The sequence below is a fragment of the Theropithecus gelada genome, chromosome 3, assembly GCF_003255815.1.
Source record: "Theropithecus gelada isolate Dixy chromosome 3, Tgel_1.0, whole genome shotgun sequence".
Lineage (NCBI taxonomy): Eukaryota > Metazoa > Chordata > Mammalia > Primates > Cercopithecidae > Theropithecus > Theropithecus gelada.
Window position 1 is genome coordinate 171,835,960 of NC_037670.1, and position 17,069 is coordinate 171,853,028.

The following is a 17,069-nucleotide window of genomic DNA, read 5'->3' on the forward strand; positions in this document are numbered from 1 at the left end:
GCTTCCTGTGTAGCTGGGATTACAGGCATACCCCACTACGCTTGGCTAATTTTTGTATTTTTAGTAGAGATGGGGTTTCACAACATCAGCCAGGCTGGTCTCAAACTCCTGACCTCAAGAGATTCACCGACCTCCACTTCCCAAAGTTCTGGGATTACAGGCGTGAGCCACCGCACTCATCCCATCAACGATTTGTAAAGTAGCATGACATGTGAAAGATCAATCTGGCATTTTATTGAGAATGAATTAAGGCAAGATTGGGAAGGAGCAGTCCAGTCAAGAAGCTGCAAAATGGGTGGGTGGGGTTAGTGGGTTGAAGTGGAGTGGCAGAGACACAGAAAAGTGGACAGATTGGAGCAAGTTTCCAAACTTTCATTTACAAAGCTTTGTTAATGATTGATGTAGAAGTGAAAGGAATGTAAAGAATGACTTCTGGTTTCATGGTGCCATGAACTGTAATAAGGGTGACCAGAGGAGTATCAATATTAGAGAAACAACATCCAAAGATATGTTTGATCATATTCACCCTTCAATGCCTCTGATACTTCTAAGTGATTATATCAAGAAGCAGGTGGAGTGTCCGTTTTTGAGACTCTCAAAGTCTCAACTAGAGACACAAGTTTAGATCCTTCTTAGAGAAAGCCAAGGGCTGAGCCCTAAGGATGCCAGCACTCAGAGTTGAGGCAGTTAAGGAGGGGCCAGGAAGAAACAGGAATCAACTCAGGGCAATAATGTGAGTTCAGAGACGTTCACAGACTGAGAAAACGGAGGTTGTGAATGCCTTTGAGAAAAGGAGCTTTTGTGGACAGATGAGAGTGGATTTCAGACTGTAGTTGACTGAAGTGTTAAGAGCTTGCTTCAATGAATCTTTCAAGGAGTTTGTCTATGAAAGGGATTAGGGAAATTAGGAACTGGAGAAGGTTATGGGGCTGAAAGGGAGAGTTTCATCATTTGTTTTAGATAACATAAATGGCGATATATTGAGAGAACTAATGCAGAAGAAAAGTTGATAATTCTGGAAAAGTATCAGTTGAATGGGTTGACAAAGCCAGAGGAGATAGGACACAGAGTGCATGCCAACAGAGATGCTCCTTTCAAATAGCGGCAGCACTGGAAAATTTTCCCCTGCTCTGGTTGTGTAATTGTGTTGAGGGTCCAATTATCTTCCTGAATTTTTTTTAATTTAAGTAATTTGTTTTAATTGACAAAATAATGAGTACCTATGGTTTAATTTATTTTTAATAATACGAAAGAGAATATGGTCAAATATAAGTTTTCCCTGCACCTCAGGTCCTCTCCAAGGAAACCATTGTAATAGCATCCAATGTATTCCTTTCAGAAACATTCTATTCACTGATAAGAATATTTATGCCTATGTAGATAGATAGATGTGGATATAGGTGATGATATAAATACAGATTCTCCATTTCTGTGATATCAGTAACATTCCGAAGAGGACAGAGCCGATCCACTTAAATTCAGGTACTTTCAAAAAGTTTCGTTTTTACAAATGGTTGAATTACAAGGGATAAAGGACCTACACAGAAAATGCAGGAATCCAGGAAGAGCAGCTATAGAACTCACACCACCCGGGCCCAAGGAGATGAGGGGATGCAGATATTAGAGACCTCAGATGCGTTCAAGAACCGAGATGAACCACAGTTTTTTTTTAAAGTGTGACATTCTTGGCCAGGCACGGTGGCTCACGCCTGTAATCCCAACACTTTGGGAGGTCAAGGCGGGCGGATCACCTGACGTCAGGAGTTCAAGACCAGCCTGGCCAACATGGTGAAACCCCGTCTCTATTTAAAATATAAAAATTAGTCAGGCGCCTGTAATCCCAGCTGCTCAGGAGGCTGAGGCAGGAAAATTGCTTGAACCCGGGCGGCAGAGGTTGCAGTGAGCTGAGATTGCACCATTGCACTCCAGACTTGGGGACAAGAGCGAGATTTTGTCTGGAAAAAAAAAAAGTGACATTCTGTGACAACCAAAAACACTGAAAATAAAAACAAATCATTATAATATAGTGTAGCACAGGGCAGACAACAGAAGTGACTGACGGTCTTACTGAAGGCTGACTGAGGCAACCTCACCAGAGAGAACCGGGAAAATGCATAGCCTGACCGAAAGCTTCTGCCCACTCCAATCTGCTGATTGGCTAAGCTCAATCAAGGAGAAGTCGGAGGTTTTAGGATCTCTCAGTGTACTCCGCCTCATGGAGCTGAGGGCAGGGAGGGGAAAGCTGAAGAGTGATTGGAGGGGAAAATGGAGATTTCTGACCTTCATGCATCACCACAATCAATTCACTTTTCACACAATAGCCAGAACAATCGTCATTTAAAACAAATGGAAGCATATTATAAACACCGTTCTATACCTCTTGCTTTCTTCCCCTGGCAATATATTTCTGAGATTGTGCCTTATCAGTACACAAAGATCTGCTTTGTCTTTTTAATGGCTATCAGGAGTTCCATTGTACAGAATCCCTTAATTTATTACTACGTTTCTAACCAATAAATATTTTCCCCTAGATTTTTTGGCTGACACAAACAATGATGCAATAAACATTTTAAAATATGATTTGGGGAAAGTACACTAGTACATGTATAAGATAAATTCTTAGACATGAAATGGCTAGGTCTCAATATATGCACATTTGAAATTAATAGACTTTATCAAATTGTTCTCCAGTGTGCACTCTGATCAAAAGGGCATGAGAAGGCTTTTCCCATTAAATATCAGAGAGATGTTCAGTGAATCTCATTGAAATTTAATTTGTGCTGCTTTGATTATGAATGATGTTGAACATTTTCTATATGTTTAAAAGTTACGTGGTGTTTTTTTTTTTTCTGTGAACTGCCCTGTTCATACTCTTTACTCATATTCCAATCAAAATGTTTCTTATTAATTCCTGAGTATTCTTTATAGGATAAAGAAAATGGCCTTTTGTCTGCCATATTATAATATGCTTACCAATTTGTCTTTGGATTTGGCTATGTTTGGTCACTAAAGATATAAACAAAAATTATGTAGTGAAATTTATTAATGGTTGCTGGATTTGTGTCTTCATTAGAAATACCTTCTATATTAGTTGTTTATAAAAAGTATTCCACCATGCCTTATTATTTTTTATTGCCATGTTTTCAATCTCTCATCTATCTGGAATTTATTTTGGTGAAGGAGGAAGGGGATGTCTTCCTTTTCTCACATGAGTAGCTGGTTGTCTTACATCATTTACTAAGTAAACCATTTTCTCCACTGACTTAACAAGCCACTGTTAACATAACTTGTATGAATTTTTGTATTTATTTCTGGATTTGTAATTCTATTCTATTGATCTATCTATATTTTAATGCACCAATATTAGTTTATATTTACTGTGGATCTAGTAAATATTTTATCTACTATCGATAATCTTACCTATTGAGCTTTAATTTCAGAATATTTCCAGCCTCTGTATTTATTTTTTGTATCAATTTTAGAATTCATCATGACTTTTTAAGTCTCCCATTAGTAATGTTTGTGGTTATATTCTCCCAACATCTAAGTACCTTGGATGTCTTTCTCGCTTCCTCTCTCCTCATCTTCCTTCCTTTTACCTGCATTTCACTATATACTCTCTCTCCTTGTTCATGCCTACCCATAAACCTTTCCTAGTCTGCCCCTGCAATTTGTAATCAAAGATACAGCAGGTTGGTCAGGCACGGTGGCTCATGCCTGTAGTCCCAGCACTTCGGGAGGTCGAAGCAGATGGATCACTTGAAGTCAGGAGTTTGAGAGCAGCCTGACCAACATGGCAAAAATCCGTTTTCTACTGAAAATACAAAAATTAGCCAGGTGTGGTGGCAGGCGCCTGTAATCCCAGCTACTCGGGAGGCTGAGGCAGGAGAATCACTTGAACTTAGGAGGCAGAAGTTGCAGTGAGCTGAGATGGCCCCACTGTTCTCCAGCCTGGGTGACAGAGTGAGACTCTGTCATTAAAAAAAAAAAAAAAAAAAGATACAGCAGGTTGTGGTGAAATAAAATGTATCTATGGACGTGAAGCAGAGAAGCAGATAACTCCAACTTGATAACAAGTATCATGTTACATATTCTTGTGCGTTTCAGAAAATGTACTTTGGGGCACAATATTTCTTGTATCTTTTTGTTATCGTCATCTTTTTTCCTCCAATAAAAGAGATGAGATGGAATTAAGGCTAAGTATTTTTTGGGGGAGAAGTATAGTTTACAATTATTCTAAATTTAACCCATTATGAGGAAACAAATTGTGAGTTTAAATTTAAAATTTATTTTCCTAAGAATTTCTATCAAAACCTATCAGGTTCTAAACTTCCTTGTTAAATAAGAAAAGTTATTACCTCAAACTGAAAATGCCACTGATTATCACTGGTTTCTACACACAGAATATCTGAGGCATCTTAATTAAGTAACCTCCAAGTAATAAATGAATAATGTAACCCCTTTAATCCTTTTGGGTTTCTCGTGGTCTCATTCTACTCCAGTTTTTTAAGATTTTCTACTTGGAGCATTAAAATAGCTGTTGAGTTTATCTGGCCTTTAGCTTTTCCCTTTCCTGTCTATCCTACACCTATTACTACCTTAATATTTTAAAATATGAATTTATCAGGTAAGTTCATTTTTGAAGACTTTCAATGCTCTCCATGCCTAATAAAAAATGTTCTAAATGCCAAAGCTAGTTAAAACTATTCTGTTAGGGGTGAAGAGAATATATCTCTCTGATGCATCTCTCGATGGCTGGCTTTATTTTGCCTCTGGATAAAGTTCAAAAATCCCTTAAACAGTGAATTGACACTATATCATCACACAATCTCCCATAAATATTGTTTCCTGCTATTTAGCTTCTTGATAAGAAACCATAATCAAATGGCAGAGTTTACACAGTAGGTGCTCAATAAATATAAGTTGAATGGACAAACAAAGCTACATTCTCCAAGAAAATCCCTAATGTAATAATTAATACATTTTACAATCTGAATCCAACCTATGTTTGTATATTTAACATCTGGCAGTTCAGTTGTTTTCAGCTGCATATAAGGCAACATATAAATGACTTAAATAATAGCAGTCACCAAACGTATTTTGTCGTAATAAGAAGGCAAGATATAGGTCAGCCTCCAAGTAGAGGAACTGCAGTCCTATTTTAGTTAGGATATATGTATTTATTGTTTTTTTCTTTTTCTCTCTCTCTCTATTTCTCTCTCTCTTTTTTTTGGGGGGGGGGTCGTTGTTATTGTTGAGAGGGAGTTTCGCTCTGTTGCCCAGGCTGTGGTGCAATGGCACGATCTTGGCTCACTGCAACCTCTACCTCCTGGGTTCAAGCGATTCTCCCGCCTCAGCCTCCCAAGTAGCTGGGACTACAGGCACCCGTCACCACAGCCAGCTAATTTTTGTATTTTTAGTACAGACGAGGGTTCACCATGTTGGTCAGACTGGTCTTGAACTCCTGACCTCAGGTGATCCATCTGCCTTGGCCTCCCAAAGTGCTGTGATTACAGGTGTGAGCCACGGCACCTGGCCTATTTGTTGTTATAATAAAGACCCAAAATAACAGTGGTTTGAAACATCCAGAATTCTATTTCCCTCTCATGAAAATCTTTGGGTAGGTGGCCCAGGGCTGACATGCTATCCAAAGCTCAGATTACGTAGATATTTTCCTTTTATTCCCTCTTTTGTTTTGAGATGTCTTCTTCAGTTCTCACTATCACAGGTTCATTTCTGGAAGGAGGTTGGGAAGGACAAGAAAAAAGAGAAATACTACATATCCTTCCCTTTAGGGGCTTCACCCAGACATTGCCCATGGCACTTCCATTGCCTTCAACTTAGTCACAGGACCACGTAACTTAAAGCCTGGAAAATATTGTCTGTGACTGGTAGTGGTTCTATGTCAAGATGTAAATTCTATTGCTATAGAAGAGGATTGTAAATTTTGCAGAAGAGTGTGCAACAGCTTAATGACTTTGTTAAGAAGCCTGGCTCTTTCCTTTTTGTTCCTTGGAGACTGAAATAGCATCCCCTTCCAAAAGGCACCGGCCACAGGAAGGAGGCTGGATACCTGAGCAAGAGCAAGGTGATGACAGGAAGAAAGGGGAAAGGGCCACGGTGTGGGCACCCACAACTATCTGCTGTGATCTTCATTCCTGTGTGCAAACTTTCTTCTCTAGCCAAACTCACTGATTCATTACTTCACAACCACATTCTGTGCTTAACTAAACGTGCGGGCCCTTGCCTTCCCTCCATGTAGAGGGGGATTCCTCCTCCTTCCAGGCTACCCAAGTCTAAACTTTCTTTCAAAGATCTGTTATTCCATAAAACTTCTGTACATACATAAAACAGTGGCCTATGATCTTCATTCTGTACCAATATTTCTCATATCTGGCATATATATATATATATATATATATATAACTCACTTGCTAATTATGTTTGCATGAATAAATACAATTTCTTGAGAACGAAACATCCCTTATTTGTTTTAGAGTATCTTACATGGAGCAGGCGACTGACTGATTTAAAGGAACTTAGGGTTATTTATTTAGGTTTAATACAGTTCAACCTGGAGACAGATGAATAGACAGATGGTTTTGCAGATTCTTCTCCTGTGAGCCAGCAATCTTTCAAAATACATTTTATTTACAAAACAATGAGGAATATATGGTAAAAGTAGAGCTCTAAGTAAATTAGCAAAATGAGATAAAGTGAACTCTAGTTCATTATAATAAAAAAGGTTTAAAAGGCAGAAAACCCAAGTTAAGTTGCTTTTCTCATCATAGCAAAATAATGATCAATAGATGTAGACCAAATAGGCTTGATTTTTTTTAATGAAAAGTTTGGGCATAATGTTGGAGGTACAGTAAATATCTTAGCATTTAAATATTTCTATAAATAAATGCTTGATGAAGGACCTCCACCAACATTACATTAGCATTTCTAGTTTTACCACTATAATGTTATGTAGTAATAAAATATTAAATTAGTTACGGGAATTGTGATCACTTTTCTATATAATTTCTATTTGAATAAAATAAATAGAAGGCAGAATAAAATAAATAGAAGACACTCCATAGAGAATATCCCTTCAACTGAAATCAAAATCTAATTAGTATAGAAAGAAAAGTACTCAAATATTGTTGAGATCAAGGTAGAAGGTAATGCAGCAGAAACGCTATGATTATGAAACAGCTCTGAGAGTCAGGAGTGTGAAAAATAGTAGTCAAGGAAGCAAGCATTCTAAATATATTTCTTGTCTTAATAAGCAAAAATAAAATTTCATGCTGAGATGAAGGGAAAAACTCATAAATTAAGGAGGCAATTTATACTGGAATAATAACTTATAAATTGTTTTAAATAATGGTCTAATCATTTACAAAAATAAGCTATCAGTAACCTAGAAGCAGTCTTTTCTAAAGTTTAGAACAAGGCATATTTAATGTCCAGGTGTAAAACTGGCATTAGTCTAAAAGCAAATTAAATATTGTAGCACTGTTATTTGTATGTGATGTAAGCACGGGGAACGTCTTAGCTGACCGTGGGATTAAGAATGCTGAACTTGATTTTACGAAGAAATGAAACTGCCTTTATAGTCAGTGATCACTTTCTCTGAATTATATGAAGTCTACAATCAGGTGCAGAAATGATTTAATTTACCAAATGAGATTACAAAGATTATTATATGTCACTCTGAGTGAATCAGGTTAAAACATAGTAGGAAGACCTATGGAAAAGTAGTCTTAGGAGAAATGACTGAATAGATCATGTTAACCCTGGCTGCAGGCTGTCTTCCCTCCTTGTGCTCCCTTCCTGGTCTCTTTCTCCTCCTACTCAGCATCTGCATTCTCCTTTGAGCCGCCGCTGCAGAGAAGTGGGATGCTCTAGAGCCTTGTTATTCCAAGCGTGGTTCTCTGACCGACCACATGTACATCACCTGGGACCTTGTTAGGATTTCAGAATCCCAGACTCCAATTCTGACTGCAAGAATCAGAATCGTTAAGATTTTCAAGAGATTCCTATCCACACAAAGGTTTGAGAAACCCTACTTTTGAGTCCCAAAGATTCTGTGTATACAGAACAGCAAGTTACTCTGATACACGTGGCACTGTTAATTGCTGTTTGGTACCACCAGAACACATGTCCATGTGCATTTCTGGAGTCATGGTGCTATGACTATGGTTTTCATGTCAGGTTTTACAAAACCAAATATGGTTTTGAAGGTAACACAAAGATTTGATTTCATTTTATTTTAAAATGTCTATTTTAACTTTAAACACTGTAGATAAAAAACCTTCAAGCTGCGTTGATGATTAGCAAGGCATTACAGTTATGCTGTCAGGCTAACATTTTTTGGATTTGAAATAAAATTTCTCCCACTATCCCTGCTTAATTAAATAATATCCATTTACTACAAAGTAAGCTACTACAAACAAACAAATCTGGAGTTTCTTCTGTTTGTGAATCCCAAATTTCCCAATGCTTTGTATTTAAAATCAAGTTCAGAAATAAAAGAGATGCTATGGATAAAATAAAAGTGCAACTGTCATCCATAGCCCTGGATTGAATTGTGACATCCATCTAAGCAGCCACTCTCTGTCCACGTTGATTTATTTTGCTTTAAGTAATTGCAGCCCATTTGACCTTCCAAAATATAGCTTTCGTTTGTTTTATAAGTATTGAAGTCTAAATGAATTTTATATCAATAAAATGCATTTTGATTCTAAAGCATTTTGAAAGCTGGAACTAAAAGTATGAGTTCGACGGAGAAGGCAGGGCTGTCTGGAACCCGAGTTAATTGGATGCATCACTTCTTCTGGAATCCCTTGATCGCAAGAAATTGACACCTGCCAACTTCTCCCCTGTACCTTCCTGATCCCGGTCAAGTCATTCTCAAGTAGAAGCAGTCGAGTCATTTTGATTTATTTTTTATGTGAATCAAACTTCCAAGCTAGGACACACCATGAAACAAATTACACATTCCTTGTGGCTACCAAAAAAATTAGTTTATTAGTGTAAGAATCTGGATTTGAGAATAAAATCATAGATACAAACAATCTATATTTCTCACAGTAAAAGAGATATTCTGAAATTACTTCAGTTTCTTGGTGGTGTAACTTTCTAGTATTGCATTCATCCGTTCTTTCAGTCAACATGTCAATAGGTGGTTACTGAGCATGCACCTAGTTACATAAAGAATTGTAAGATAAAACCCCCTAATTGTAGGACTCTCAGTTCAGAAGAGACAGGTGCTCAACAAACCATTGCTAAGCAATGCAATAATAGTGTATTGGACATAGGTTACTGATTCTGTGGAAATACAGAAGAAATAATAGGAAAGGGGCAGCTAGGTTAATTAGTATTTTGTTTTGCTTGGTAACTGGTCCTAACTTTTTAAAAAATATATATGGTGGTAGGGTTTGCAATTATATCTGAACCAAGTTGGATAGAAAATAAAACATTTTCCACCATTAAGAATTAGAATACCCATAATCATCATAGGGAGAATGTCAATTTTAAAAATAAGAATCGGCCGGGGGCAGTGACTCATGCCTGTAATCCCAGCACTCTGGGAGGCTGAGGTGGGTGAACACTTGAGGTCAGGAGTTCAACACCAGCCTGACCAACATGGTGAAACCCTGTCTCTAATAAAAACACAAAAATTAGCCAGGTGTCATGGTACACGCCTGTAATCCCAGCTACTTGGGAGGCTGAGGCAGGAGAATCATTTGAGCCCGGGAGGCAGAGGTTGCAGTGAGCCAAGATGGTGCCACTGCACTCCAGCCTGGGTGACAGAGCAAGACTCTGTCTCAAAAATAAGTAAGAAAATTAATAAATAATAAAAATAATATTCAAAGAAGAAAAATATTAAAAGTTGGACCTCTATATTTGTAAATCCATCTGTGGATCCAACCAATGGCAGATAGAAAAATAAAATAAAAAATAACAACACAATGATAAGTCTAAGTAATCTAAAGATGATTTAAATTATATGGAAGGCTGTGCATAGGTTATATGCAAATACTACACCATTTTATAACAGGGACTTGAAAATGTGTGGATTCGGGTATCTATGGGGTGGGGGGGGGTATGGAACAATCCCCCAATCCCCCCGCAGATACAGAGGGATGACTTGTGTTCATTCATCTCACTTGATGGATATATGCTTTTTGCATGCGTGTAAGAACACAGTAATCTTTTCTATCATCAAGATGATTTTCTACTGTGCCCATTATTTACACCACATTTAGTTTCCAGCCTGGTTTTCCTTTGCTACTCAGTACACTTCTGCACTACTTCCCCCAAATTAATTGAGCTAATATTAACCCACAATAATTTAGAAAGTAAATATACCATACAACACCATATATGTACTGAATTCCAAAATTAAGTATCAAGGATGTTTTAGTTTCATGTAATTTTGAAGTGTCTGGCCCATTGCTCCCTTCCATGATGTGGAGAACCACCTGCTCTGGATGTAAACACCTTCTGCTGTGTGTGTCCCCACGCCTCAGGGCCCGTACAGAATAGTGGCTATAGGAAAGGACCCTCACAACCCTGGACTGCCCACTACTTTCACTCTTCCACCTCCTTATCAGTGCTTTTCTCACCTCTTCTGCTAGGAACAATTTTCAACATTTTAATCATAAACATACAACCCTTCAGGCTCAGGTGAAATGTTTTGAACTTTATGAAGCCCTTTGTTCATCATCCACCTGTAACTCCTCTAGTATCCAAATTTCTATAGCATTTCATATACCTTTTATGACTCATCAAATTCTTCTGGGTTTGCGTTTTTCATGAATCAGATCCCCACCCACCTCCACTCAAATTTGGAGATGAAACATCTTTGTAGCCTTGATAACACTGAGCCCAAATTTTATAAAAAGTGAGTGCCTATTAAATTTAGGGTGAATTTTCCATCCCTCATGATAATTCAACAAGATGCTTTTGTTTATATTGTGTTTTTCCCCAAAGTTCTTCCTCTCATTTTCTTCTCTTATAGTCCTGTCCATTTATTGAGTCTCAACCTAAAAGCTTTCAATTGTGCCCAAAATGTACATGTGATTCCTCATGTGAAATCCCATAGTACTTTATTTGTCCCTGAATTATGCTGTTTTTCATTTCTTCGTTGCACTGTAGTTTTCATACATCCTGTATCTACTTCTATATGAACTATGAGCTCTTCTGCAAGGCTGTGAGTGCAGTCTTAGTCATCTTCTATTTTCCATAGTTCTGTGCATACAACAAGTGCTCAATCCATGTTTGTTGCAGCAGTAAAAGTTTGTAAGAAGTTGTGGAAGAACAGTACAGCTACTCAGAGCCAGGGGCTCCATGCCAAATGGAGCCAAGCCCTGCTACAGGTGGTTTTAGGCATGGCTAGTGGTCAGTTGAGAACAGGAGTTGGAGAATGCTATTTCTGAGGCCAGCTCTATCGGATTTTGTAGCAGGGAACTGCTAGGGCATTATGATAAAGGCGTTGCTTGCTGGGTGGCTGTTTATCTGTCCTTTTCCTGTGACCCATGATTATAGATCCTGCTATTTTAATCTGGGAAAGTTTTCCTGTTTTTGACAGTTCCCTGTGAAAGTCTAGATGTCCTTTGTGAATACTGGTACATCATAATGAATACCTTTGTTATCTGTGAGCATCTTCAGCAGGATTATAACAAAAATCAGGTTGTGGGGTAGATGGAGAGGGGAATTGATGGGAGGGATGAGCGGATGGATGGAACCAGGAGAAAGGAAAGGGTTTGTGCCATTGAAACAGGGAGGTTTCAGGACAAATTTCAGCCTCTCAGTTTCTGAGGTACAGTCCAGCTGTGCCCTGGAGGCTGTGTTTCAGATACCTACAGCTTCCATTTATTGGCCCACTATTTCCTGCCTATTAATTGTCTATTAATACTTCATGAACATGATCTCCAAACCTTAAAATTACTTGTAAGATAGAATTATCCTATTTCAAAGGTGAAAACTAAGGTTCGGAAAGATTAAGTTACGTAGTTACAATTAGTCATCTTAATAAAAAGATACGGATTTGAAGATTTGAAGAGAAAACCTGTATTTTTTTCCTCTGTATTATGCTTGCTGCGTCTTTAAGCAGGCTGCTTTAGTTATCCAGTGGGAAATAGGTGTTTGGAAGTTTTAGAAGTCTTTTCTTTCTGGGTTAGTATATTTTCATTGCTGTTATCATGACATTATTTCAAAAACTCAAATTGTTATGAAAAACTTGGCGATACCCCTCTTTAAATCAGTATTTGGCTTGATAAAGAATAGAATAAAACAAGAAACAAGACAACTTTTCTTCGATCTTTCACCAGGAGGGAATTTAGCTGCTGTCTTTGTTTTGGGATAAAAGAAAAATGAAATGAATCTGTGATATTCAAGTAAATCCCTCAGTTGTTTGTTAGTATCTACTGTTTACTCAAAAAATGGGAAGCACCAGGCCTGTGATACATCATCTTTGTTGCGCTTGGCACCTTCCATCATGAATCATATTAATCTGCTTAAACTAACAAGGATTAATTGCCTTGGTAAGGCAACCTGGCATTGAAATGATATATTGCCCAGACAGCTTGGAATCTGGCCACTCATAAATCTCATTTGTTTGTTGGTTTATTTCTGTTTGTCTCTCTCTCTGACAGATGTGTGCCCAATCACTGCGAGCATGGTGGGAAGTGCTCGCAAACATGGGACAGCTTCAGATGCACTTGTGATGAGACAGGATACAGTGGGGCCACCTGCCACAACTGTGAGTGCCAGTTTATCTCACTTTAATCTTGTAATTGCATGAGAATCTCAAGTCTTGGGCTGTGCTTTGAAGCTCAGCAACCTGAATAATCCACGTAATACATCACTCGAATCTGAAAAACCAAGATTCCAATTGTCAGTTCTCCAAAAAAAAAAAAATACTATTCTACTTGTTAAAATATGTTCTCTGGTAAAATGAGTAAAAATGACTCAAAAAGAAGGACCAGCGTTTCCTCTGTTCCATAACCACGTAGTTGAGATTGGAAGGCCAAACTTAGGTTCGCTTCTCTGTGTCTAACTCATGTCTGCTGGGTCGACTCTTTGGGAAATTGTGTTAGTGTGATGTCTCTGACTGGACCCTCATCTATCAATTAATCAGAGAGGGAGACAGAGTGTAATTGGAACATTTAGTTTCTGGATGATGGCTGCTTCGTGCTTTAGCCCAACTGTTCGGCTACCTTTTTTTTTAGATCAAAGAAATGAGTCCGAAATGGAATATCTAAAAGCCAATGGATGTAAAATGAAAACATAAGAGGTAAAAATATTTTAAAATGGCAAAAATAAAAAGTAACATACAAAAATGACTAGTATAACACAAATGTGCCTTGGTTTATATAACAACTTTATTCCAAAAGGTTAAATAAAAAATAAATTTTCGTACTTAAAAAATTTAATGCTAACTCTTATAATATTAATTTTCCAATAATGCATCGCCATTTGCAAAACACTTTTGAAAACAAAGCACTTTTGAAAACAGATTTGGCATAAATCGTATAATTACGAGAAGAGAGTCAACTGTTGGGTAGTGTGTGCATATGTATGTGTGTGTGTGTGTGTGTGTGTGTGTGTGTATGTGTAGGGAAGGAAGCACAAGAGAAAAAGAGAGATTCAAGCTTCTCTCAGTATGCCCAAACACTGAAACTCTGATATCTAAATCCTCCAATTATACAAACAGATTTCACTTTACTTTTAGGAAATAGTGACAAGCAAACTATCTCAGAGTAGAGCCCTGGGTATAGTAAAAATGTCATACAGCTCTCTAAGCCTTTCCATTGTGTTATTTGTAGTAAAGTGCAAGAAGAAATTGTGTTTTGAATGTATTGTAAAATGTTGACTTACAAAGTTGCACACGTTTATTTGTTTAGGTCAATATTCAAAAACAAGAGGCAAAGGAAATCTTTACAAAACTAACAATAGGAAGATGTCAAGAAGGTCAAAATAGATACTTATTAGATTCATTATCTGTGTTTACATATATGAAAGTATTTTAATGAATAAAGAATAAAAATGATTGATATTGAAATTAATTCAAAGAAAAGAGTTATAACTAAAATTTTTCCTCACCAATCACATCAAAATATTAACCTGCAGTATGTGACATTTATTAAACATAATACGATGCTAGAATTATGTTGATGAAACTGGATACTTTCACTAGCGTAATTTGTATCGTATGTTATAAGTACCATATTTAATTACAAGGGATCTTGTTCCTGAAATACGGTAATGCTACCCAGTGGTCAAAAGCAAGAAATCGGTGGTGGCTGCAAGGATTTTCTATCTCAGTGATGGCTTTTATATTGAACTGAAAAGTAAGTTATTCTTTTTATATGGCTGTTTCTATCATTAAAATACACAGCAAAAAGGCAAAAAAAAAAAAAATTAAAATGTATGCTACTTGTTGAGTAGCTGAGGTTTGTTTTGTTTTTTAAGGGTAATGACTCCAAGGATTAGAAATGTCCTAAGTGTGTTTAGGTTTGGCACTAGTGGCCAGCTTGAAAGATAAAACACGAAAACTGTCTTTTGTTCTGCTGCTCCTTCTTACTTGTTCCTTGCTCCATTTTGTTGGATCTTTAAAGGCAGAATCATTCTTTTTAATAATAAAAGCCTGATCTTTTGTTGTCTTCTCCAAATGAAGCCAAAATTTTGAATATCCAACCTATGCATAAATAGAGGTGAAAAGACCATACTGCATAATTCAAGAGAGAGTTGGCTGGTGACTATTTTCTTCTGAAAAATGTACATTGTAGCTTATTGAAGGCCATTTGCCTCCTAATAACCTGAAAGACTTGATACAGTCTTACTTACTGACATGGATTAGTCAAAAATGTCACACGGCACAAATGTAAGAAGATAAAATGTTTGCCATTGAGTTTGACACAGAATGAACAATTCTACATTTTTACTAAATCAGTGACTACATTCATAGCAAGAAGATGGAAGTGCAAAGACCGCAGTCTCTGATGTGTCTGATGCTAGCTATAAAATCATCAGGCCGTGTGACTTTGTGGTCAATCGTTTGACTTCTCTTGCACTGTCTTTGACTGAAGTCTCCTGGCGTTCTAAAAGCCAGTGAGCTGAGATTTGCAGTTACTTATTCTGTATTCTGTGGATTTTAACTTTGTAAGTAATGTAAAATATTTTGCTTCATTATTTCCTGCAGAAGACCAAACATTCATCTTGAAAAGAAATCATGCTAATTATTTTAAATAGTATTTTTTAATTTGAAAAAGCAGCTAACTAAAATCTAAAGTTTAACATAACAGAACATTTGTTAGAGTTTCAAACATTACAGGCCACAGTATTTTAGCACACTTTCTACACCAGCCCGAGCTTGGTCAGGATGAGACAGCAGTGCTATGAGTGACCTGTGATCATCCAGGCTAGAAGTCCTAGTTCAAGATGGAACAGAGAAGCCTTTTTGCTTGATCACAAGTGCCTTGTGTTGACTTTGATTCTACCATTTTCTTACTTGTACCCTAGGCCATTTAAATTATTTGAGCTTCAGTTTTCTCCTGTAGGAATAGATAATTAACAGTGCTCACCTCATCAAGCCATTGTGAGATTAAATGAAATGATGCACGTAAGATGCTGAGAATAACTTTGGCATATGTGGTACTCAATAAATTTTTGTCATTTTATCACTTTCAGAGCAATTGTCCTTTTCCTTTGAGCTTCTATACCAATAATTGCCCAAATCACAAACCGTGTCCCTTAATTTCATGTCACCATACATTGTTTGCTATCACTTTTATGGCAGATTTGGACTGCAGTGAATGACTGGTTTCCATAGTATTTTTCTGTAGAAGAATTCAAGAGCATTAAGATAAATCTGTATGCCTCCTAAACCTATGTCTCTTGTTTTCATTTCTTGGTTTGTGTATACATGGGGACTTTGTTTTTACATAAATTATCTGTAGGGCTTGGAGGACTGTCACTCATGAACCACTCCCCTGAGGAGCCAGGATGTCTCCCTTTGGGTTGAGTAGACACCTCAATCCCACAGACAAAGCCAGAGATCCCAGAAGACAGATCACAGGAAAAGGAAAGCCAGTTTTTGTTGTTTAAAAACAAAAGAGGCTAGTTTGTGACAAAATGCAAATACATCAAATTGTTGATGTTTTATACTGAAAAAAATTTCTTATACAGGCATTCCACTCTCCATAAATCCTTTAAGAACTGACTTGTAGCATATCTGAACACCAAACCATGACAAAGGGACTGAAGTGATCATGTTGGTTAGTTTGTGTTTATTATATTGACTTATCCCTGCTTCACTCTCCCAGAAGCACTGTAAGAATGTATCTTTTGTTTGGAGATGGAGTCTTGCTCTGTTGCCCAGGCTGGAGTGCAGTGGTGCGATCTTGGCCCATTGCAACCTCTGCCTCCTAAGTTCAAGCGATTCTCCTTCCTGAGCCTCCCAAGCAGCTGGGACTACAGGCACACGCCACCATGCCCGGCTAATTTTTTTGTATTTTTAGTGGAGACGGGTTTTCGCCATGTTGCCCAGGCGGGCTTTGAACTCCTGAGCTCAGACAATCCACCTGCCTTGGCCTCCCCAAGTGCTAGGATTACAGGCATGAGCCACCGTGCCTGGCCAAGAATGTGTCTTTCATGTGAGCAAAACTCCATGTTTCTAGCTGGAGTCTTTCCTCTTAGCACTGCTATACAGATACGCTCTAATTGGTCTCCAAGCTCTGCAATACTTCAAATGCTCTTTAGTATCTAATTCTCATCCTGTTTTTTACACATACATTCCTTACACTTTCACAATGATTTTAAATCATTTAGTTTACATAAATTAAATTCAAAAAACTATCCCTTATCTCAAGGCTTAGTGGACACTTTTTTCTTACCATGCTGTCAGGTCCTCTCTTAGACTTCAGTCATTCTTTTTTTTTTTTTTGGTGAGATGGAGTCTCGCTCTGTCGCCCAGGCTGGAGTGCAGTGGTGCGATCTCGGTTCACTGCAACCTCCGCCTCCCAGGTTCAAGCGATTCTCCTGCCTCAGCCTCCCGAGTAGCTGGGACTACAGGC

General features: G+C 37.7%; 1 protein-coding gene across 2 annotated transcripts in view; it reads left to right on the top strand.

The window, feature by feature from the left end:
- Positions 1 to 17,069, top strand: part of CNTNAP2 (contactin associated protein like 2) — a 2,276,620-nt gene that overhangs the window by 1,324,284 nt on the left and 935,267 nt on the right. For both annotated transcript variants that reach the window (XM_025380223.1, XM_025380224.1), the window contains one exon: positions 12,648 to 12,754. In XM_025380223.1, the coding sequence (XP_025236008.1) occupies positions 12,648 to 12,754 (107 nt within the window). The remainder of the gene's footprint in view (positions 1 to 12,647; positions 12,755 to 17,069) is intronic.